This window comes from Hemitrygon akajei, chromosome 2, assembly GCF_048418815.1.
Source record: "Hemitrygon akajei chromosome 2, sHemAka1.3, whole genome shotgun sequence".
NCBI classification, from domain to species: Eukaryota; Metazoa; Chordata; class Chondrichthyes; order Myliobatiformes; family Dasyatidae; genus Hemitrygon; species Hemitrygon akajei.
In genome coordinates this window covers 206840439-206864969 of record NC_133125.1, presented here as the reverse complement: position 1 = coordinate 206864969, position 24531 = coordinate 206840439, and the positions used below count along the sequence as shown (strand labels likewise).

The 24531-nt window shown below is 48.7% G+C and overlaps 1 protein-coding gene across 1 annotated transcript; it reads right to left on the bottom strand.

Moving 5' to 3' along the window:
- Positions 1–1505: 1505 nt before the first annotated feature.
- On the bottom strand, positions 1506–24244 carry LOC140722105 (E3 ubiquitin-protein ligase TRIM39-like). Its single transcript, XM_073036904.1, has 8 exons — positions 24039–24244; positions 23054–23138; positions 13632–14171; positions 13458–13553; positions 12346–12579; positions 11308–11330; positions 11093–11211; positions 1506–2124 (listed from the first exon to the last, which is right to left on the bottom strand). The coding sequence occupies exons 1-8, from the start codon at positions 24242–24244 to the stop codon at positions 1592–1594; spliced, it is 1836 nt and encodes a 611-aa protein (XP_072893005.1). The 3' UTR covers positions 1506–1591.
- Between the last annotated feature and the right edge of the window lie 287 nt (positions 24245–24531).

Below are 24531 nucleotides of genomic sequence, written 5' to 3'. Positions count from 1 at the left end.
GCAGGGTTCGCAGGACATTACTTCCTACAAAGCGAAACCCCATAGTATGACTGGCACCGATGCTTCACTACCAGATGAGCTCAACGCCTTCTATGCCCGCTTTGAAAGGGGCACCTGGTGACTCTGTGATCTCTGTCTCGGAGGATGATGTCAGGCTGGCTTTCCAGAGCGAGGACCCTCGCCAGGCAGCAGGCCCTGTTGGACTACCTGGTCATGTTCTGAAAACTTGTGCCAACCAACTGGCAGGTACATTTTCAACCTCTCGTTGCTATGGTGCGAAGTTTCCACCTGCTTCAAAAGGGCAACAATTATACCAGTGCCCAAGAAGAGTAGTGTGAGCTGCCTTAATGACTATCGTCCAGTAGCACTCACATCGACAGTGACTGAGTGGTTGGCCGTGGCTAGATTCAACTCCTGCCTCAGCAAGGACCTGGACCTGCTGTAATTTGCCTATTGCCACAATAGGTCTACAGCACCCACAATCTCAATGGCTCTCCACACGGCCTTGGATCACCCGGACAACACAGATACCTCCGTCAGGATGCTGTTCATTCACTGTAGCTCAGCGTTTAACACTATCATTACTACGGTCCTGATCAATAAGCTACGGAACCTGAGGGTGTGGACATTTGAAGGAAAGAACTGTTTGCAACCTCTATTTAAAGGACCATTTCAGGTTTTGCTGGTCACTAACACAGCCATCAAGGTCAGAGACAAACCGTCGTGGATTCACACCTCTCACTGTAAGACGGTGTCTAACCATGGCGGTTGGATGAGATCGTGTCCTTTCCCTGCCACCAACACTCAAGCTGCTGGGTGTGTATGGCTGTCCCGGCACATGTAGAAATGGATGTGTCCTTCACCGAAACAGAGATGGACTGTGACTTTAATTGGTCCAAGCCCTCAGCCCCGGGTATTTCTGGTACTGTGATGATGGGACTCAGAAACATCGACCCCCTTCATCCCTTTATCGGATGGCCAGAATGTCACTGGGGATGGGGATGTAAATTTGGAAACAACCAGTGTTTCAGAGGATGGTATATTCTTCTGTAAGTCTGTAAGTCCATTTTCCCATCCCCCACACACTCCTCCCCACCTCCCTCCCTTTAGTCCAGTCTCCACTTTCCTCTCCAACCAGATTCCATCATTTTTCACTCCACCCACCTCTCCCCTCCCCGGTTCTGACACATTTCCACACTCCACCCCTCCCTCATCCGGATCAGCTGTCAGCTTTTACTCCCCCTTCCTTCCACCTTTCTGTACCAATTCTTTGGCGCTTTGTGTGTTACCACCACTACATGTCCCGTGTTACCAAGATTCACCCTGACCTCCCTCTCCCAGTCAGTACCACCACCACTTGCCCCAGTTACCCTGTCAGTCCCGGTAGACTTTAGCACCCGGGGGAGCCGGGGAGCTCAGGACCCGCCGCCCGCGGCTGCTGCTGAATCCGCAGTGTTTCTGTTCCGTTGACGGATGCGGTGAACGAGTTAAAATTAATGGATCGATAATTCTCAAATCGTGTTTATTTCACTCTCCGCACATTTATATTTACACTGACTTACTCCTGACGCCGGTTCCGGATCCGACCCGTTTACAGACCCGGAGCGGAACCGGAGCACATTCTCAGCCACTCGTTTTCATTCCAAGGCCAGAACAAAGGATAAAGTTTCCCCGTGAATTTATTCCCAGTGAAGGTGTGGAGATGGGACTTGGTCTCCACGTTGTAAAATGAAACTGTCCCGGACTCGTAACTGAGATAAACTCCCACCCTCCCGGGGATGGGACCGGCAGGGAGACGGGACAAAGGGGAGATGTAAACCCACATCACGTCATCTTCCCGCCCGATGATCCAGAATCCGGTCTCCGGACTCAGTGTGACCCATCCCTTCCTCTCCACAGACTCTGCGGCGACTCCCAGACCCCAGCGCCGATTCCCCGTCACCTCCACCTCCCAGTAATGTCTCCCCGATGTGAATCCCTCCGATCCCAGCACACAAGCGAAGTATGTGAACCTCTTCCCGGTGTCAGGGAGATCCCTCCGGGTCCCGGTCCGTCTCACACTCTTCCGATCCTCAGACACCTCGAGCCCCGGATGCGCCGTTTCCACATCCAGGGTGACAGAGACTGGGGGGAGAAGCAGAGAATTAGAGAGTGCCCGGGGATCGGGGGGAGACTCGGGCAGCGCGGCCCCGGGGATCGGGGGGAGACTCGGGCAGCGCGGCCCCGGGATCGGGGGGAGACTCGGGCAGCGCGGCCCCGGGATCGGGGGGAGACTCGGGCAGCGCGGCCCCGGGATCGGGGGGAGACTCGGGCAGCGCGGCCCCGGGATCGGGGGGAGACTCGGGCAGCGCGGCCCCGGGGATCGGGGGGAGACTCGGGCAGCGCGGCCCCGGGATCGGGGGGAGACTCGGGCAGCGCGGCCCCGGGATCGGGGGGAGACTCGGGCAGCGCGGCCCCGGGGATCGGGGGGAGACTCGGGCAGCGCGGCCCCGGGATCGGGGTTGTGGGGGGAGACTCGGGCAGCGCGGCCCCGGGGATCGGGGGGAGACTCGGGCAGCGCGGCCCCGGGGATCGGGGGGAGATTCGGGCAGCGCGGCCCCGGGACCGTGGGGAGAGGCCGCTGGGCCTCAGGCGCAGTTGGATGGGCGACAGGACCCTTTCCCGGGGTTTTACCCAAATACAGCGGATGGACAACCGGCATCGTCCCGAGGTTTTTCCTCGACATGGAGAGCGGATTTTCCTCGATCAACAAACACAAAATTCTGGAGGATCTCAGTGGGTCAAGCAGCGTGTGATAAGGGAGATGTACAGTCGCTGTTTCAAGCCGAGACCTTTCCTCGATTGGAAAGAAAGACGGGAGATAGCAGTGGAACCGGGTATGAGAGAGACCCAGAATATTCAGCCTCTCCTTATAACCCAAACTCTCCAGTCCCAGTAACATCCTTGTAAATCTGTTTTATACCCTCTCAGTTTAATGACATCCTTCCTGTAGAAAGATAACCAGAACTGTACAGGGTGATCAAAATCATAAAGACAAGAAAGTCTGTAGATGCTGGAAATCCAAAGCAACACACACAAAACCTCGGCCCAACTCATCAACTGTTTATTCATATCCAGAGCTGCTGCCTGACCTGCTGAGTTCCTCCAGCAGTTTGTATGTTACTCTGCTCCAAATGTGGCCTTCCCAATGTCTTGTACACTCATAACGTGACGTCCCAGTTCCTGTACTCAGTATTCTGTCTGATGAAGGCAATCACCTCCTGGTCTCTCTGTTCCACAACACTCTCCAGGGCCCCCGATTGATGTGTAAATCCTGTCCTGGTTTACCTTCCAAAATGCAACACCCTCATCTCTCTGAATTAAAATCAAATTCCATCCAATGGCCCAGAGACCCAACTAATCAAGATCTCGTTGTAATCTTGGATAAACCATGAGCAAGAGGGTTATGTAGTGGATAACACAATACTGTTGCACCTTGGGGCATTCCAGAGTTCAGAGTTCAATTCCAACACCATCTGTAAGGAGTTTGTACTTTCTCCCCGGGACCTCGTGCATTTCCTCCGGGTTCTCCGGATTCATCCCTCAGATTGGGGAGGAGTGGACAGCGAGGAAGACCATCATTACTTGCAGTGGGATCTGGAGCAGCTGGGAAAATGGGCTGAAAAGTGTCAGCTGGAATTTAATGCAGACAAGTGTGAGCTGTTGCTCTTCGGTAGGACCCCAGTGTCGGTCTTTCACAGTGAATGGTCGGGCACTGAGGACTCTGTTCTACAGCAGATCTGGGAACACAGGTCCAGAATACACCGAAAGTGGTGTTACAGGTAGATGGATGTTACGTTGAAGTTGTCTGAGACCTGGGGCCGCCTAATTTGGGATATTGTGTACAGTTTTGGTCACCTACCTACAGGAAGGATGTAAATAAGTTTGCAAGAGTACAGAGAAAATTTCCAGGGATGTAGCTGGGACTGGAGGACCTGAGTCATGAGGAAAGATTGAATAGTTTAGGACTTTATTCCTGTAACATAGAAGACTGAGGGGAGATTTGATAGAGGTATACAAAATAATGAGGGGGTATAGATAGGGTAAATGCAAGCAGGCTTTTTCCACAGAGGGTGTGTGGGATTACAACCAGAGGTCATGGGTTAAAGGTGAAAGATGAAAAGTTTAAGGGGAAGATGAGGGGAAACTGCTTCATTCAGAGGGTTGTGAGAGTGTGGAACGAGCTGCCAGCCCAAGTGGTGCAAGCAAGCTCGATTTAAACATTTAAGTGAAGTTTGGACGGTACATAGATGGTCGGAGTTGGAGGACCATGGTCTCGGTGCAGGTCGATGGGAGCAGGTAGTTTAAATGCTTCAGTATAGACCAGATGGGCTGAAGGGCCTGTGTTGTTAGTTTCTATCACTCTGTAACGCTTGTACAAAGACATAACGGTTTGTAGGTTAAATGGTCATTGTACATTGCCCCGTGATTAGGCTGGTTTTAAATAGTTGGGGTGCTGGGTGGAGCGGGTCGTTGATCTGGGACGGCCTGTTTCACACTGTCTCTAAATAAATAAATAACCTCTTCACTGTCCATGAAACCACCAAATTTAGAGTCCTTCACAAACCTACTAAACACTTCACCTACATTCTCTCCAAATCATTCATATGAATGATGAAAAACAGTGGACCCAGCACCGATCCCTGCAGAACAACCACTGGTCACAGGACTCCACCCAGACAACTCTGTATCCTATTCCAGATCGTACCGTATCCCATGTGATCTAACTCTCTGCTACCTTGTCCAATCCCTCGCTAAACTCCATGGAGACGATGTCTACTGCACTTTCATCAGCTGTAATTTATTTATTGAGATACAGTACGGAATAGGCCCTTCCGACCCTTTGACCCCCACCACCCAGCAACCCAATTTAATCCGAGCCTGACCATGGAACAAGTTACAATGACATCCATCACCACCCAACAATCCCTGATTTAATCCGAGCCTGACCATGGGACAAGTTACAATGACCCCCACCACCCAGCAACCCCTGATTTAATCCGAGCCTGACCATGGGACAAGTTACAATGACCCCCACCACCCAGCAACCCCTGATTTAATCCCAGCCTGACCATGGGACAAGTTACAATGACCCCCACCACCCAGCAACCCCTGATTTAATCCCAGCCTGACCATGGGACAAGTTACAATGACCAATTAACCTGCCAACCAGTACAGGTTTGGACTGTGCAACTAGAGCACCTGGAAGAAACCCACGTGGTCATGGGAGAACGTACAAACTCCTGACAGGCAGTAACGGGACATGAACCCGGGTCGCTGACAACATAAGGACGTACCTGAATGAGAGAGAGGCTGATACCCTGTCAGAGTCTGCTAAGTTAGCAGACGAGTCTGCTTTAACCCACAAGGTAAAGTTTTTCCCGAGCAAGAGCTACCAAAGGAGTAGCAGGGATAACAAAGATAACCCACCGGCTAAACCAGAGAGTAAACCGGGGACTAGTGATAAAAGTCAGGAGGAAGGGAAGCAGTCCAAAGAAAAATTTCCCAGTTTCAAGTGTTACTTTTGTGGGAAGCCTGGTCATGCGGCATCCAATTGTTTTGCTATGAAAAGGGAAAACAGGACAGAGAGAGAGAGAACCCCAAATGCCTGCGTTCAGACGGTTGAAACACCGCTGAAGAAGGAGGGGTCTGACCGAGTTCAAGAGGGATTTGAGAGATTTATTTCAAATGGGTTTGTGTCTGTGAAGGAGGGATCAACTCCGGTTCCAGTGAGAATCTGGAGCGATACTGGAGCTTTTCAGTCACTGATATGAAAGAGTGTTTTGGAGTTCGGTGCTGAGATGGAGATTTGAAAGTCGGGGGCGTTGAGAGTAAGTGTTCAGCACGGACTAGAAGGGCCGAGAAGGCCTGTTTCCGTGCTGTAATTGTTATATGGTGATATGGTGGTGAATATTATCAAAGGTATTGGAAAGGGGACTGAGACCGTGCCTTTGCATAAGATAATTCTGAAATGCGACTTGGTATCTGGACCAGTCACAATAGGGGTGCGATCTGAACTACCGATAGACAATGTTGATCTCTTACTCGGAAATGACCTTGCAGGTGGGCATGTTTACCTAGAAAGTGGTGAAATGCCATCGGTCATTGTAAAGCGTTAGGCTGCAGTCGGTCAACGATCGGAACAATTTTAAAGGATAAAGTGAGAAAGGCTCTGCCCCGATGAAAGCTACAATGATTACTAAGCAACGCAGTGGTTTAATTATTGGGTTTTGGGTTTTTGATCCTCCACATCAAACCGGCACGGTGAAGAGCACACTTGGGAGTGGTCTGTCACTGTATCGAACCCGGCGCTGAAACATTGGTTCTTAAGTGTTTTATATGCTGTTGTGACGGAAAATAACTGGTTCTTTGAGTCTCAACAGTAGAGGCCTGGACACACACAGTTTTAATACTAAGGAATTTATTTACAAGGGCAAGTCGGGTCAACACAAGCAACTACAATACACAGGAAGCGGTGTGGGGACAGGGTACGGTTACACAAACAAAGAACAAGGGAAAGGCACTACAACAGCTATCCCCCTTGACCTTGGATAGTTGTGGCTCCCTTATCAGGACAAACGATAGACCTTACCAAGCATAAATCAATGCACTTACCTCCAATGTGGTTGCCTGTAAGAGAGGGCGAGCTAAGGGCAAGTCTCACCTTTTAAATCATGGGGCTGGGCGCAATAATCCAATTAAGGTGACCAATAATTTAGGTGTGCATTGATTAGTTGGGAGGGACCAATGTCTAACCATGTCAGCAACTTCCCTATAATACCACGGGCTCTTAACTTGGGAAGCAGCCTCATGTGTGGCACCTTATCAAAGGCCTTCTGAATCTCCAAATATACAACATCCACTACATCCCCTTTATCTATCCTACTTGTAATCTGCTCAAAGAATTCCAACAGGTTTGTCAGGCAGGATTTTCCCTGAAGGAAACCATGCTGATTTTATACCATCTTGTCCTGTATCACGACGTCCTGTGTCACCATGTGCTCCATCACCTCATCCTTAACAACTGACTCAAACTTCTTCTCAACCACTGAGGTCAGGCTAACTGGTCTATAATTTCCTTTCTGCTGCCTTCCTCCTTCCTTAAAGAATTTTCCACTCCTCTGACACCATGCCAGACTCCAATCATTTTTGAAAGGTAATTTCTAATGCCACCATAATATTTAATGCTACATCTTTCAGAACCCTAGGGTGCAGTTCCTGTGGTCCAGGTGACTTATGTACCTTTAGGTCTTTCAGCTTTTTGAGCACCTTCTCTCTTGTAATAGTAACTGCACCCACTTCTCTTCCTTCACACACTACATCAGGCATAGTGTTAGTGTCTTCCACAGTGAAGACTGATGCAAAATAGTCATTTAGTTCATCCGCCATCTCCTTGTCCCCTGTTATTATTTTTCCTGCCTCATTTTCTGGCGGTCTTATATCCACTCTCATTTCTCTTTTATTTTTAACATACGTGAAAAAACTTTTACCATCCACTTTGATATTATTTGCTAGCTTGCTTTCACATTTCATCTTTTCCTTTCCAATGATTGTTTTAGTTGCTCTGTTTAGGTTTTTAAAAACTTCCCAATCCACTATCATCCCACTAATTTTTGCTTTGTTGTATGTCCTTTCTTTTGCTTTTACAATAGTTTTGACATCCCTTGTCAGTCATGGTTGTACTATTTTACAATTTGAGTATTTCTTCGTTTTTGGAAGAAATGAAAACATACTCACGTCCTGCAGCTTCCTCATTTCCCCAGAAACACACACCATTGCTGCTCTGCTGACATCCCTGCCAGCAGCTCTTTCCAATCTACTTTGGCCAACTCCTGTCTCCTACCACTGTAATTTCCCTTACTCCACTGAAATACTGCTACGTCAGCATTTACTCTAGTGATCACCAACCTTTTTAAGCCCAAGATACCCTACCTCGGCCACAGTCAAAGGCAACATCGACCCCCAGATTGATTAGTTACACACATGCGCACTGGGGCAGGAAAGACCGGAAGTAAAACCCCGCAACCCGGAAGTAGAAATAATGTATAAACACCAGGGGTACACACCCTTTTTTGCACCGCGGACCGGTTTAATATTGACAATATTCTTACCGACCGGCCGCCGGCGGGGTGGGGGGGGGGGGGATTAAACACGACCGGAATACAGCGATACTCGAAGCAGGTTCCTTATGTCCAGTCTATTCCACAAATTAGTTTTTGCGGCTCTCGGCACTTAGCTTTTGTCCCACTTGCTCACGTTTTCTCCGCTCAAAAAACTCAGCGGGTTTGTCTTTAAGTGCGGGGTGCTTGGAATCAAGGTACCGAAGCAGTTTTGAGGATTTCACTGCCTCATTAGACAGCCTCCAGGCCCAAACTGCAGCCTCCGCCCTCCGCCAGACACCCTGGCCAAATGTGGCTGGTTGTGGGTGGGGTGAGAGGACAAGGTCAGGGCCGGAGGTCCCCGTGCCGGTTCCAGTCCGGAGAAAGCGACAGAGCGGGGAGTGTGACAGGGCGCCCGCCCACCTTGTAGGATCTATCAGCCGACAAAAGTTTGTATCAGCAGATCGCAGCGCGGTAGCTGCTCTGCTACTTACAGAACCCTGAGCCCGAATTAGTTCGTCTGCGAATATTTTAGCACCGGGTTCCCCACGAACATTCGGTGTGGTGAACAGGTTTAGAGGCGGCGCCCACCTCTCCGCGCTCCAGGCCAGTACCAACGGCACTTCTCGCCGGCCACGTGAGGCGAACCAGTGATTCCTGGCGCGAGGGTATCACTGCATTTAGGCGACTGATGACCTCGCATGGGTTCAAGTTGAACAGTGGGCAAGACAGGGAGTGAGGAAAGGTGCAGCTGACTCATATCGTTTCCTCACGGCCCGGTGGTTGGGGACCACTGACTTACACTGTGTAAACACAAAGTACACTGCAGATGCTGTGGTCACATCAACACGTACAAACAAGCTGGATGAACTCAGCAGTCAGCAGGTTGACTGCTCATTTCAACGGACGCTGCCCGACCTGCTGAGTTCATCCAGTGTGTTTGTACGTGTTGAATTACACTGTGTAATGCGGGGGAGCTACACACACGCGCACTGGGCAGAAAGAACGGAACAAAACCCCGCAACCCAAAAACAATCTTTCAACGGTATTTGTGTATTTATTTTTGAATTTTTTTCGGGATCTACTGGGAAAGTCTCAAAGATCGACCAGTCGATTGTGATTAACGGGTCGGCAACTGCTACTTTACTTTCTCTCTATCAAATTTCAAGTTAAACTCAATCATACTGTGATCACTGGTTCCTCAGGGTTTTTTACCTTCAGCTCCCTAATCGCCTCTGGTTCATTACGTAACAGCCAATCCAGTATAGCTGATCCCCTAGTAGGCTCAATGACAAACTGCTTTAAATGCCATCTCTTAGGGATTCAACAGACTCACTCTTGAGATCCATTATCAACCTGATTTTCCCAATCAACCTGCATGTTAAAATCTCCCATGACTACCAGAACATTGCCCTTTTGACACAGCTTTTCTATTTCCTGTTGTAATCTGTGGTCCACTGCCCAGCTCTGTTGGAGGCCTGTGTATAACTGCCATCAAGGTCTTTTTAACCTTGCTGTTTCTGAACTCAACCCACAAGTATTCACTATCTTCCGATCCTATGTCACATCCTTCTACTGATTTGATGCCATTCTTTACCAGTAGAGCCACACCACCCCCTCTGCCTATCTTCCTATCACTCCGATATAATGTGTAACCCTGAACATTCAGCTCCCAACTACAACCATCCTTCAGCCACAATTCAGTGACGGCCACAACATCATACCTGGCAATCTGTAATCGTGCAACAAGATCATCCACTTTATTTCTTATACTACGTGCATTTAGATACAACAGCTTGAGTACCGTGTTTGCTGTCCTTTCTGATTCTGTATCCCTAAAGTTTTGATACTCAGCTTGTTGGCTGCAACTGAGTTCCATCACCTGCCTGCCCTTCCTGACAGACTGACTGCAGGCTATCATTACCATTTTTACCATCCGTCCTATCCTGAGTCCCTTCACTCCAGTTCCCACCCTCCTACCAAATTAGTTTAAACCCTCCCCAACAGCTCTAACAAACCTGCCCGCAAGAATATTGGTCCCCATTGGGTTCAGGTGCAACTCATCACTTCTGAACAGGTCATACCTCCCCCAGGGGGATCCCAATGATCCAAGAACCTGAAGCCTGCCCCCCCCCCCCCGCACCAGCTTCTCAGCCACACATTTACCTGCCAGATCATCGTGTTTCTACCCTCACTGGCACGTGGCACAGGCAGCAATCCAGAAATTAGTACCCAGGTGGTCCTAATCTCTGGATTAGAGAGAGGCAAGAGTGGATATCGGACTGCTGGAAAACAATGCTGGAGAGGTAGTAATGGGGGACAACGAAAGGGTGGATGAACTGAAGATGTATTTTGCATCAGGTTTCACTGTGGAAGACACTAGCAGTATGGTGGAAGTTCCAAGTGTCAGGCAACGTGCCGGGCGTGAAATTAGCATTACTAGAGAACAGGTTCTTGGGAAACGGAAAGATCTTTAGGTAGCTGTCACCTGGACTAGATAGTGTACATGCCAGAGTTCAGAAAGAGGTGGCTGAAGAGATCATGGAGGCATTTGTAACGATCCTTAAAGAATCACTAGATTCTTCAATGGTTCTGGAAGACTGGAAAGTTGAAAATGTCACTCCACTGTTCAAGAAGAGAGAGACAATAAAGGAAACTCTCGGCCAGTTAGTCTGACCTCAGTGACTGGGAAGATGGTGAAGTTGATTATTAAGGAGGAGTTGTCAGGGAACTTGGAGGCACATGATAAAATAGGCCATGGTTTCCTCAAGGGAAAATCTTGCCTGACAGATCAGTTGGAATTCTTTGAAGAAATAACAAGCCAGATAAACAAAGGAGAACCAGTCGATGTCGTGTACTTGGATTTTCAGAAGGTCATTGACAAGCCATATTTGGCATCTAATTATGACTTAGTAGTGTCTCATAAACAAGCACAAATGAATCTTATGTCTTACCGTGTTTAATGCCGCCAATCACTTCTTCCGATGCTATGTCGAGCAAATAGGGGTGATCGAATTTTTCAACCAATAGGGCACCATCTGTCACTGACAATGTGTGGGTATCCACACTAATCCTGTAAATATTATACAGATGGTTATAAACTGAGCATCAGTGATATTTGAACTATTTTACAAATCCATACAGAGTTTCAGTAAAGACCATGTCCTACCTCCTCTTCCGACGCGCTTCCTCCTGAAATAAATAAAACACAGATCTCAATTGACTGAGACTTACTGTCGGCATCTGAGCCAAGTTATTAAAACCTGCTGATAATTCCCACTGAACTCATTCCCACTGACACGAATGGAGAAAGAGGGACATTGAACTGTGTGAGAAAGTACAAGGAATATTTATGAGAATTATACGATAACAGAGAGAAGGAACTTACAGGAGAGACTGGACAGGTTTTAAGATTCTGAATGTATCTGATCGAAAATATTTCTGCTTGTGTGGAGACAATAAGTCAAAGATAAAACATCAGTAGGTCGTTAATAAATCCCACAAGAAATGTAGTGAAGAGAATGTGGAACTCACTGCTACAGGAGTGGCTGAAGTGGAACAGCAGAGATTGATTGTAATGGGGAAGCTGGATAAACACATGAGGGACCATGGAGTTGGGGACACTGTTACTGGGTGTGGTGAGTAGGTGGGAGGAGGCTTGTGCACCAGGGAAACTGATAGGAGAGAATGGACTGAAAGTCCTGTCTCTGATGAAAATGGGATATAATCTGATGAAGAATATTTCTGAAAAACAAAAGACAGTGCAAAATTCTCCAGAACAATGAACCTGATACAAACCAGATATAGATGGTAAATCCGATGTGTAGGTCACATTCTGGAGTTCAACCTCAGTTCCCACCGATCAACAGAGAGACCCTCACACCCACTGCACCAGACACACTCACAGTCTGTGACTGTAATGGGATGTTACTCTGAGTCTCAGGGGATATTATACGTGGGAATCACAGAAGTGATCACTGGCTCAGTGCTATGATCAGAGTAAACATTCCCGAGAAGGATGCAGACTGTCCAGCGATGTACAGATGTTGTGAGAGGCCGGTTTGGAGACAACAACAACCCTGAACAGTCAAAACATCCGTCTGGTTTCAATCAGTTTACAACTCCAGTATTTGTAAATCCCACACTGCATTAAAATACATCATTTTGTGCCTATGTACTTTTACAGGACCAAACTGAAATCTCTCACCATGAGGAATATGATATTGTCTTGTTGATCCATCTGTTCCTGTAACTTTGAGATTTCCTTGTAGATGGCATTTAAATTCTCTTGAATCTCCTGAAGATTTTTCTCCATTGGATTTAGAATCCTCTCCTCTTCTTCCCTGAGATCTCGGAGTACACGCTGCTCTTTCTCGGTGATAATCCGGCGCAGTTCATCAAACTGGGATGTGATGTGGGACTGAACGCTTTGTGACTGTTCCTGTCGAATGAAAGGAGAGGCTGGTTTATTATTTGGCCCTGATGTAATTCCTTATGATATGGAAGGGTCTGTCCAGCCCATTATCATCCAAGAGGAACACAACCTTGCCGTTGGGTTTGGAGGCTTGTGTGCCTCAATGACCCAAAGAACTCTGTTGGCTGGAATGTGGGTTTATGCTTTGACCCTTGGTAGGGTCACCCGTGTCAAACAGGTCAAAGGGTAGAGGCCAGAGTAAGAGTGGTCCACTGGTCCTCCAGGTTCATGGGTTCAGCTCAGGGCTAACAATACTGACTGGTAAAACAAAACTGTTACGGAAACAATGAAGAGTCTGTCTACATCTGAGTGCCATGTTATTCCTGAGTCTCCACTCAGGACCTGCCTGACTGACAGTAGTGAAAACCGAGAAGCAGCTACTGACATGTTGAATGAAGACATGAACACTGCCGGAGATGGAGGACCTTCATTGCTGTCCCAAACTCCAGTGGCATAACAGGCAGCAAGTGAGTGGTTCCCAGATATTCGATCACAATTCCCTCAAACCCAGTCTTCCTCACTGACCCATTAACTCCCACCTGATTCACATACAATACCCCTTCACAGGGTTAATTACAGTTGCCAATTTACTGTTCAATCCTGAACAGTCAAAACATCCGTCTGGTTTAAATCAGTTTACAACTACAGTATCTGTAAATACCACATTGAGTTGATTGTCGGCTAAAAGAAGGTACTGGTTACAGAGAGAACGTGCAAACTCCACGCAGACAGCACCAGAGGTTAGGATTGATCCCAGGGCACTGGAGCTGCGATACTCTGCTATTCTGCATTAAAGGGAACAAAACTACACAACAAGATTGTAAATTCTGCTCAGGAAGCCTCACCCGAACTCCAGAAATCTTCTCTTTCTGTTGCTGCTCCTTTTCCTGAAAGTCTGATTTCTTTTTTACGAGAGAGTCCAAGGAAGATTTAACCCGATCCTGGGAATTAAAGAGTTAATGGATTAGACAAAACAAAAAGACAACATAAACAGAAGATCGAAAGCAGCTTAGTTTTACCTGGTAAATTTTAATGGCTTCTTTAATCGGCATGAAGTTGTGAGACTTGTGTTCCAGTGCATCTCTACAGATCAGGCAGATCAGTTTCCTGTCCGTCTCACAAAACAGCTTCAGTTCTTCCTCATGTTCCTCGCAGTGAAGTTTACTTTCCTTCTCTTTAGGATTCAGGTTTAGTTTCCGAGCTTTCTCAGACAGATTTGCTAAAACCCGATTGACCCTGAGGGTGCGGTCTGCAAACTCCTCTCTACATTCCGGGCAGGAGTTTCTCTCCTCCCTTTGCCAACACCGTGTGATACAGGAGCGGCAGAAGTTGTGACTACACTCCAGTGACACCGGATCGGTGAAGAAATCCAGGCAGATGGGACAAATTACCTCCTCGATTAAACTCTCGACCTGTCCTTTCGAAGCCATGTTAACTCCCGGTACTTCCGGGTTCAGGATCCTTTCACTTTCGGGAGCCTGCTGAACGCCTGCAGTACCGGGACTGTCCACTAGGGGCGCTGCAGTCTCGGGAATGAACAACGTTGCTCCAAGTGTTCTCTGGGCAGGAATCGCGGCAATTTCCACATCAGGGTGGGATCAGAAACATATTAAAGAGGTCTGAATATAAATGAACCCGGAGCGCGGAGCCTGGTTCAGTGTAAAGTACAACTGAAAGGGACAATTCCTGAAAAGCGAGATAGACAGTTGGCCTATGTCCCTGCCTGCTCCAGCCCCACTGAACTTGTCCTCATACATTGACTCCATTCTAAACCTTTCAGGTCAATCCCTCCCAACCCACATCCGCGGCACTTCTCATGCCCTCAATCTCCTCAGCAATTTTCAATTCCCAGGCACTGACCGCCTCATCTTCACCATGGATGTCCAGTTATAACTTCTATCCCCCATCAAGAAGGCCTTACAGCTCTCTGTTTCTTTCTCAATAAAAGAACAAACCAGTTCCTCTCTATCTGGAAGGACTGGTGCTCACCCTCACCAATTTTCCTTCCGCTCCTCGCACCTTCTCCAGACTCGAGGGCTATCCACGGGTATCTGCATGAGCCCCAGTAATGCCTGTCGAAGAACAGCCCATGTTCCAGGCCTTCCCCAGTAACGCTCCCCAAATCTTCCTCAGAAACATTAATGACTGCATTGGTGCTGCTTCTTGCACCCATGCTGAGTTTATCAATTTCATCAACTTTGCCACTAACTTCCACCCTGCACTTGAATTCACTTGGTCCAGTTCAAACACCTCCCTCCCCTTTGCCCTTCTCTCTGCCTCCATCTCTGGAAACAAACTGTCAACTGACATATTTTATCAAGCTACTGATTCCCACAGGTAGTTTGACTATACCTCTTCCCACCCAGTCTCCTGTAACTTTTCTAAACTCCTTCATTTCCACTGAATCTGTTCCCAGAATGCAGTTCTCCCTTCCAGAACATCAGGTATGTCCTCCTCTGTAAAGAACAGGGTTTCCTTTCCTCCGCTATTGATGTTGCCCTTACCTGCATCTCCTCCATTTCCCGAACATCTGTGCTCACCTCATCTTCCCTCTGCCTCAACAGTGATAGAGTTCCTCTTGTCCTAACCTACCAGCACGTAAGTGTCCACATCCATCACATCATCCTCCATAAACCTCCACCATCTCAGAATCAGAATCAGGTTTATTCTCACCGGCATGTGTCATGTGTCATGTACTGTATTTTGTTAACTTAGCAGCAACAGTTCAATGCAATACATGATATAGAAGTACAATATCTATCTATATATATATGTAAATCAATTACAGTATATGTATATTGAATAGATTTTAAACTCTGCAAAAACAGAAATAATATATATTAACAACGTGCGGTAGTGTTAATAGTTTCAATATGTCCATTTAGGAATCGGATGCAGAGGGGAAGAAGCTGTTCCTGAATTGCAGAGTGTGTGCCTTCAGGCTTCTGTACCTCCTCCCTGATGGTAACAGTGAGAAAAGGGCATGTCCTAGGTGCTGGGGGTCCTCAATAAAGGACGCTGACTCAGAGACACCGCTCCTTGAAGACGTCTTGGATACTTTGAAGGCTGGTACCCAAGATGGAGCCGACTAAATTTATGACCCTCTGCAGCTTTTTTCGGTCCTGTGCAGTAGCACCCCCCCCACCCCCCATACCAGACAGTGATGCAGCCTGTCAGAATGCTCTCCACGGTACATCTATAGATGTCTTTGAGTGTTAGGTCCTCAGAGATCTTCACACTCAGGAACTTCAAACTGCTCACTCTATGTGTCCCTTCATCTTACCCTTCCTGAAGTCCACAATCAGCTCTTTCGTCTTACTGACGTTCAGTGCCAGGTTGTTGCTGTGACATCACTCCACTAGTTGGTATATCTCACTCCTGTACGCCTTCTCGTCACCACCTGAGATTCTCCCAACAATAGTTGTATCATCAGCAGGTATATAGATGGTATTTGAGCTGTGCCTAGCCACATTGTCATGGTATCCGATCACCAAACACATCTTTACCTCCTCCCTTCTCTACTTTCCGCAGGGATCACTCCCTCCATGACTCCCTTGTCCATTCACTCTCCCCACTAGTCTCACTCCTGATACTTAACCCTGCAAGTGGCCAAAGTACCTATTCACCTCCTCCCTCACCTCTATTCGAGGACCCAAAATGTCCTCAGGTGAGGCAACACGTCATCTGCTGGGTCATTTATTTGGTCTGCCGCTCCCAATGCAGCCTCCTCTACATTGGTGAGACCTGTTGTAAACTGGGGTTCTGCTTCATCAAGCACCTCTGCTCCATCTGCCAAAGATGGAACAATTTACTTCCAATTCTCATTCCCATTCCGACCTGACAGTCCACGGCCTTCTCTTGTGCCACGACGGAGCTACCCTCAGGCCGAAGGAAAAACACCGTGTAGTATGTTTGGGTCGCCTCCAAACAGATGGCATGAATATTGATTTCTCCTTCCCGAAAAAAAATTCCCTCCCTCTCCCTTCTTCTTCTATCCCCCACTCTGGCCCCTTACCTTCACCTTCCTGACTATCATCTCCCCGTGCGTCCCCTCCTCCTTCCATTTCCCCTATGGGCCATTCTGCTCTCGTATCAGATTCCTTCTTCTCCAACCCTTTACCTTTCCAACCTACCTGGCTTCACCTATCCCTTTCCAGCTATCCTCCCTCCCGTCCCCCACCTTTCTATTCTGGGGACTTCCCACTTCCTTTCCAGTTGTGAAGAAGGATCTCAGCCCGAAATCCCATTTCCATAGATGCTGTCTGACCGGTTCCTCCAGCATAGAACACAGAAAATCCACAGCACATTATTGGCCCTTCCGCCCACAATGATGAGCCAGCCATGAATCCTGCTCCAGAAGCTGCCGAGAATTTCCCAACCACACAGCCCTCTATTTCCCTAAGCTCCATGTACATATCTAAGAGTCTCTAAAAAGTTTTTATTGTACCCGGCTCTACCACCTTCACTTCACATTCAATGCACCCACCACTCTTTGTGTGAAAAATTCACCTCTGACATCCCCTTGTACCTCCTTCCAAGCACCTTAAAACTATGCCCCCTCATGTTAGCCATTTCAGCCCTGGGAAAAAGCCTCTGGCCATCCACACGATCAATGCCTCACATCATCTTATACATCTCTATCACGTCTCCTCTCATCCTCCGTCACTTCAAGGCCAAGTTTATTCAACTTGTCTCATAAGGTACACCCTCCAATCCAGGCAACATCTTTGTAAATCTCCTCTGCACTCTCTCTATAGTATCCACAATCTTCCTGTAGTGAGGTGACCAGAACTGAACACAGTACTCCAAGTGGGGTCTGACCAAGGTCTTATATACCTGTAACATTACCCCACGGCTCTTGAACTCAATCCCACAGTTGATGAAGGCCAACACAACATACGCCTTCTTAACCATACTGTCAACCTGCGCAGCAGATATGAGTGTCCCCTGGACAAGGTCTCGCTGATCCTCCACACTGCCAATATTCTTACCATTAATATTACATTCTGTCTTCAAATTTGACCTACCAAAATGAACCACCTCACACTTACCTCAGTTGAAGTCCATCTGCCACTTCTCAGCCCAGTTCTGCATCCTATCGATGTCCTGCTGTATCCTCTGACAGCCCTTCAGACTATCCCCAACACCCCAACCTTTGTGTCCTCAGCAAATTTACCAACTCATCCTTCTGCTTCCTCATCCAGGTCAATAATTAAAACCACAAAGAGGAGGGATCCCAGAACAGATCCCTGCGGAAAGCCACTGGTCACCATCTTCCATACAGATAGGAACCATCTACAACCACTCTTTGCCCTCTGTGGTCAAGCCAAAAAGCAAGGTCTCCTTGGATCCCTCGAACTTCTGGTAACGCCCCCAATCCCTCTCCTTCACCATTCCCCATCCCCCTTTTCCCTCTCCCACCTTATCTCCTTGCCGCCCATCGCCTCCCTACGGTGCTCCTCCCCTCTTTTTTCTTCCATGGCTTTCTGTCCTCTTCTGTCAGACTCCCCCTTCTCTAGCCTTATACCTCTTTCACCAATCAACTTCCCAGCTCCTTACTTCACCTCTCCCCCTTCAGGTTTCACCTCTCACCGAGTGTTTCTCTCTCCCCTCCCCACCTTTTAAATCTCCTCAGCCTTTTTCCCCCCAGACCTGCCGAAGCGTTTCGATCCGAAGTGTCAATTGTACTTTTTTCCATAGAGGCTGCCTGGCCCGCTGAGTTCCTCCAGCATTTTGTGTGTGTTCACCGTGTACATCGAGTCCTTCCTGGTGACTTGTGGTCGGTGGTGTTAGTCTGGAGGAACTGTGCCCAAGTTCATTAACGCAAAGTTCACATGCACAGGCGATAAACAAAGTTACTGGCAGGAGCTTCCTCGCCGGGGATCGGGGCCTGTTGTCCGCAGCTGCCTGAGGGTGACCGGCATTTCCCCGCCGGGGATCGGGGCCTGTTGTCCGCAGCTGCCTGAGGGTGACCGGCCTTTCCTCGCCGGGGATCGGGGCCTGTTGTCCGCAGCTGCCTGAGGGTGCCCGGCCTTTCCTCGCCGGGGATCGGGGCCTGTTGTCCGCAGCTGCCTGAGGGTGACTGGCCATTCCCCGCCGGGGATCGGGGCCTGTTGTCCGCAGCTGCCTCCGAAACCCGCCTCCTGCTGCTGGGAGACCGGAGCTGCTGATGGATCTCTGGTGCTCTCACCTCTCTCCCGTGCAAACCGACAGACTGAAGGGCGAGGGAGGACAAGGACCGATGACCCTTTCTGCCGTCCTCAACCCTCCTCCTCTCCCTGGTCACCCCGCTCTGGATCTTTTCATTGCAAACTGCCGACGAGACATCGACCGTCTCCACTTCCCCACTCCTCCCTCCAATTCCAACCTCACTACTTCCAAACGCCCTGCTCTCCACTCCCTCAGCACTAATCCTCACCTCACCCTCAAACCCGCGGATCAGTGGGGTGCTGTAGTAGTCTGGCGTACTGACCTCCACCGCTGAGGCCCAGCGACAATTCTCAGACACCTCCTACTTACTTACCCCTCGAACAGGACCTCACAGAGGAGAACCAGGCCACTGTCTCCCACACCATCACCGACTTTATAAGCTCTGGGGATCTCCCATCCACTGCCTCCAACCTCATAGTTCCTGTACCTCCCCTTTCTACCCAAGATCCACAAACCTGCCTCTCCAGGCAGACCGATTGTTTCAGCTTGTTCCTGCCCCTGAACTCATATCGACTCTGTTTTATTCCTCCTGGTCCAGTCCCTTCCTCCCTACAACAGTGGCACTTCACACTCTCTGGATCTTTTCAATGATTTCACGATCCCTGGCCCCGATCATCTGATTTTCACTCTGGATGTCCTGTGCCTATACACCTCCACCCCCAACCAGGAAGGCCTCAAAGCTCTCCATTTCCTACTGAACAGCAGACCAGGTTGGGGTCGTATACTGTGTCCGGTGCTCCCGGTGTGGCCTCCTGTACATCAGTGAGACCTGACATAGATCGGCAGACAGCTTCGCCAAGCACCTATGCTCCATTTGCCAGAGAAAGCAGGATCGCCTAGTGGCCACCCATTTTAATTCCACTTCCCATTCCCATTCCGACACATCAATCCATGGCCTCCTCTACTGTCACGATGAGGCCACGCTCAGTTTGGAGGAGCAACACCTTATATTCTACTTGGGAATCGTCTGACCTGATGGCATGAACATCAATTTCTCACCCCCTCCTTCACCATTCCCTGTCCCCTTCTCCCTCTCTCAATTTATCTCCTTGCCTGCCCATCGCCTCCCTCTGGTGCTCCTCCCCCTTTCCTTTTTCCCACGGCCCTCTGTCCTCCCCTATTGGATTTCCCCTTCTCCAGCCCTGTATCTCTTTCACCAATCAACTTCCCAGCTCTTCACTTCACCCCTCCCCCTTCCCAGTTTGACCTCTCACCCTATGTTTCTCCCTCCCTCCCCCCACCGTTTAACCCTGAATCCTCTTCTGTTTCTCTCTGGTCTTGATGAAGGGTCTCGGCCCGAAACGTCGACTGTACTCTTTTCCTTAGATGCTGCCTGGGCCTGCTGAATTCCTCCAGCATTTTGTGTGTGCTGCAAAGGTAAACGTACGTTTTAAGAAATTAAACTTCATTTATAATAAAATATCTGCAAGAGATTTAAACAGTTCCAATGATTTTTGACATTCTTAATGTCATATGGTCAATACAATCGGTAGTGTTAACACTGTTTAAACCATTGCCATTCAGATCGTCTCAGGGATGTTACAACACTTCAGTGTTTGTGGGGCTTCCCCACCTGACCCAGGCCCTCCATGTGAGGTAGCAGAAGGAGCCTCGACAGTGCTCCTCCCCCCAGAGACTTTGCACTGTCTGCCCCGAGATCCTCTGTGTCCCTCAGCACGTCCTCCTGCAGCCTGGACTGTGCCTGTCGACAGCATTCCCTGACGGACATCTGGCTGTGCTGGGAGACCAACAGGTTTCGGGCAGAACAAAGAGCGTCTCTCACTGAGCTGATGGTCTTCCAGCAGCAGTTCCCGTGCTGAATGACTCAATGGAGAACGTGGTGGAGGGATTGTCTGCTGAGTCAGTGTGGGTGGAAGTGAGAAACAGGAAGGGAACAAGCCCTCTGTTTGTAGCGAGGGGATTGGGAAGATTTTCAAAACTAATAGAAGGAAACTAAAAGACAGGTTAGCAAAGATGAAATATGAAGATGAGCTGGTCAGTAATATAAAGGAGGATATCAAAAGTTTTATCAGATAAATAAGAGTAAAGGAGGGGTGAGAGTGAATATCGGACCACTAGAAAGTTACATTGGAAATGGTGGACAAAGTCATGAAGTACATTGTGTCTGTCTTCATTGTGGAAGACACCAGCGGTGTGGCAGAATTTTGAGAGTGTCAGGGCACAGAAGTGAGTGTTGTCACTATCACTATGGAGAAGGACCGTGGAAAACAGAAAGATCTGAAAGTAGACAAGTCACCCGGAGCAGATGAGTGAGACCCAGAGGTTCTTCAAGAAGCAGCTGAAGTGATTGTGGAGACATTAGTGCTGATCTTTCAGTTTTCACTGGGGGTTTGGGGGGAACTGGAAAATTGTAAATGTCACTCCACTCTTTAAAAAGAAAGGAAGGCAAATGACAGGAAATTATAGGTGATTTCTTCTGAGTTCACTTGTTGGCAAGAGTCTGTTATCAAGGATGGGGTTTCAGAGTAATTGAAGGACATGATGGGTGAAATCAGCAAGGTTTCCCTGTGGAGAAACCTTGCCTGACCAATCTGTTGCATTCTTTGAGGAAATAACAGGAAGGATAGACAAAGGAGAGTTAGTAGATGTTGTTTACTGGGATGTTCAAAAGACATTTGACAAGGAGCCACACATGAGGCTGCGAAACAAGATGAGAGTCCATGGAATTACAGGAAAGATACTAGCACGGATAGAAGATAGACTGATTCTCAGGAGGCAAAGACGGGGAATAAAGAGGTCCCTTACTGGTGTTGGTGACGAGTGGTGTCCGCAGGGGCTGGTGTTGGGACCACTTCTTTTCATTTGATCAGTCAGTGATACGGGTGGCAGAATTGCTGGTTTTGTGGATAATACAAAGATAGCTGGAGGGGTAGGGAGTGTTGAGGAAGCAGGGAGTCTGCAGTGGGCCTTAGATTCCAGAATGGCAAAGAATTGGCAGCTGGAATATAGTGTAGGGAAGTCCATGGTCGAGCACGTTGGTAGAGGGAATAAGGGATTTATCCACCTTAATTGGCTTTAAGATCGTCAGCACCTACTCTGTTGTAATGTGAGATTTTCCAAGATGTTAATGTTCATTTTCCTTCATTCCGTGGATTCCATGATGTTTTCCCTGGGAAACAGAGATGGGAAATATTGATTTCAGACCACTCCTCTCCCGAGCTGATGAGAGGTCAGAGTGAGAAGGTGAGGGGAGGGAAAGAAGAAATATAAGTTTGTAGGTGACCGGTGAAACCGAGAGAGGGGGAGTGGTGAAGTAAAGAGCTGGGAAAGAGATTGGTGAAATCGATAAAGGTCTGGAGAAGGGGGAGTCTGATAGAGGACAGAAGGCCTTGGAAGAAAGGGAAGGTGGAGGTGCACCAGAGGGAGGTGATGGGCAGGAAAGGAGACAAGGTGAGAGAGCAAAATGGGAATGGGGAATGGTGAGGGTGTGGCCATTACCGGAAGTTCGAGTAATTGATGTTCATGCCATCAGGTTGGAGGCTACCCAGAGGGAATAATGTTTTGACAAGATATGTGTAGATAGTTCGAACAGAGAAGGGATTACAGATGACCGCCTCCCAGTAAGTCAGGCTGGGACCAAGTGGTTAATGTGTCACTTTGCCCCAGTGAGCATCTTTCTGTTTGTTTTGAAATATTTATGGGAAAATTGGACCAGTGCTGAGCCTGCATCTACCTGGAAAGCAGAGAAGATGTCTCAGGCTCTCTCTCTCGCTTTCTCTGCCTCTGACAGAGAGAGAGAGAGAGTGAGACACACACACACACACACACGCGCGAGCTCAGACATTTACCTTTACCCACAGGCTCGTCTTCATTCACACTTACACCCAGTTTCATCTGAACCTCCCTCAACTTTGATCCCTCTTGTCCTCTCCCTCAGGATTTCTCCTGCCCCTTACCTTCTGTGCACCCTTTCTCAGACCTCATGCCTCCAACACTTCCCCACCCCTCCCTTTGCTGCACCCTGTGCTACCTTCCTGTGACCTCTGCGTTGGGCTCTCCTTCCCACCCGGGTGGGTGACACAGTCCTTGCTTGGGTGACAAATGAACATGTGAGCGAGGCTGAGTGATGGATGGGCCGAGAGGGGCAATGGAACAGTGAGTGAAGGAGGGGCAGAAAGAAACCCACACTCAGACATCGTGTTAATGCTCTGAACTCAGGATTCCGCCAATCCAGCTGATAAACGTTTGGACGTTCAGTTCATGGCGGTACCGCTTTCAACCAGGAGATGGGGATAGTGTGCTGCCCAAGGATCAGTTTGACGGTGAACATCCCCACCTGCTGCTGGAATCCGGTACTGCAGGGAAAGCCGAGAAAAAGAAAGTCAGATTCTCTTCAGCCATTCTTCACCTTTTCCACCTGTCACCTCGCAGCTTCTTCCTTCATGCCCCCTCTCCCACCCCCGACTCACCTGGTGTAACTATCACATGTCATTTGTACTCCTTACCCTCCTCCGCCTTATTCCGACTTTAACCCCCTCCTTCCCAGTCCCGATGAAGGGAAACATCGTCTTGTTTATTCCTTCCATAAATGCAGCCATTCCCGCTGAGTTCCTCCAGCATTTTGTGTTGCTCGGGATTTCCAGCGTCTGTAGACTCCCGTCTGTCAGATCCATTTGTTGTTGTTTGCTTGTTTGTTTATTTGAATCAGACGCTCAAATAACTCAAAATAAACTGAAAATACTTGACCTGTATTCCCAGATCTCTTGGTTCTGCTGCACTCCTCACTCAGGTAGGCCCTACCAAAGTGCAACATTTTGCAGTTGTCCACACTAAATTCCATCTGCCATTTTCCAGTCCGATTTCCAGCTGGACCAGATCCCACTGCAAGCTCTGTTAGTCCTCCTTGCTGTCCACTACACGCCCAATCTTGGTATCATCTGCAAATGTTCTAATCTTCAGCAATGAGCCCATTTACACGGAGCCCTGCCACAAGAAAGCAGCAACCGTCATCAAGGACTCCAACCATCCACACCATGCTCTCTTCTCTCCGCTCCCATCGAACGGGACGTTCAGAACCCTTAGGTCCCACACTGCCAAGTTCGTGGACAGCTGTTACCCTACAACCATCAGGCTCTTGAACCGGCGTGGACAACTCACTCACCACAACTCTGAACCGATCCCACACCCTAGACTCACCTTCAACAACTCTTTACAAGTAATTTTTCTTCATTCCGACAGCAGTGCACACTGCCCACCGTCCCACTGTTTCAGTCTCCTGCAACGCTGCAGTCGGTGACATCAGCGAGGAACCGCGTGGTCCACAGGGCCGCGTCCAATGGCGCGCGTCTTCCAGGCCACACCTGGAGATACTGAAACGCGGGACCACACGATGAGAACCCACTGCCCGTGGAGAACCATAGTCTGAACTGCAACTGTAGACCACTGACAGGACCCCAGCCATCTTGAAATGAAATTAGCCTATCTGAACATATCTTAAAAGCTCCATATGTACCCACACCACCCCAGGCACCCAGCACTCTCTGTGTAAGAAAAAACTTGCCCCTCACATCTCCTTTGAAAACACCCCCCTCATCTTAACTGCATGCCCTCTGGTATTAGAGATTTCAACCCTAGACAACAGATACTGTCTGTCTACTCTATCTGTTCCTCTCATAATCTCTATCAGATCTCCCCTCAGACTCCGTCGCTCCTGGGAAAACAACCCAGCCTCCTGTTATCGTGTTGTGT

Bases quoted from the DNA above. Each gene is read 5' to 3' on its own strand.
- LOC140722105 (XM_073036904.1), bottom strand. From the start codon at position 24,244: ATGGCTGGGGTCCTGTCAGTGGTCTACAGTTGCAGTTCAGACTATGGT. The intron at 23,139-24,038 runs GTGGGCAGTGTG...CTTTCCCTGCAG, and splicing joins GAGACTGAAACAGTGGGACG to TACCGGATTCCAGCAGCAGG. The intron at 11,212-11,307 runs GTAGGACATGGT...TAATATTTACAG, and splicing joins GAAGCGCGTCGGAAGAGGAG to GATTAGTGTGGATACCCACA.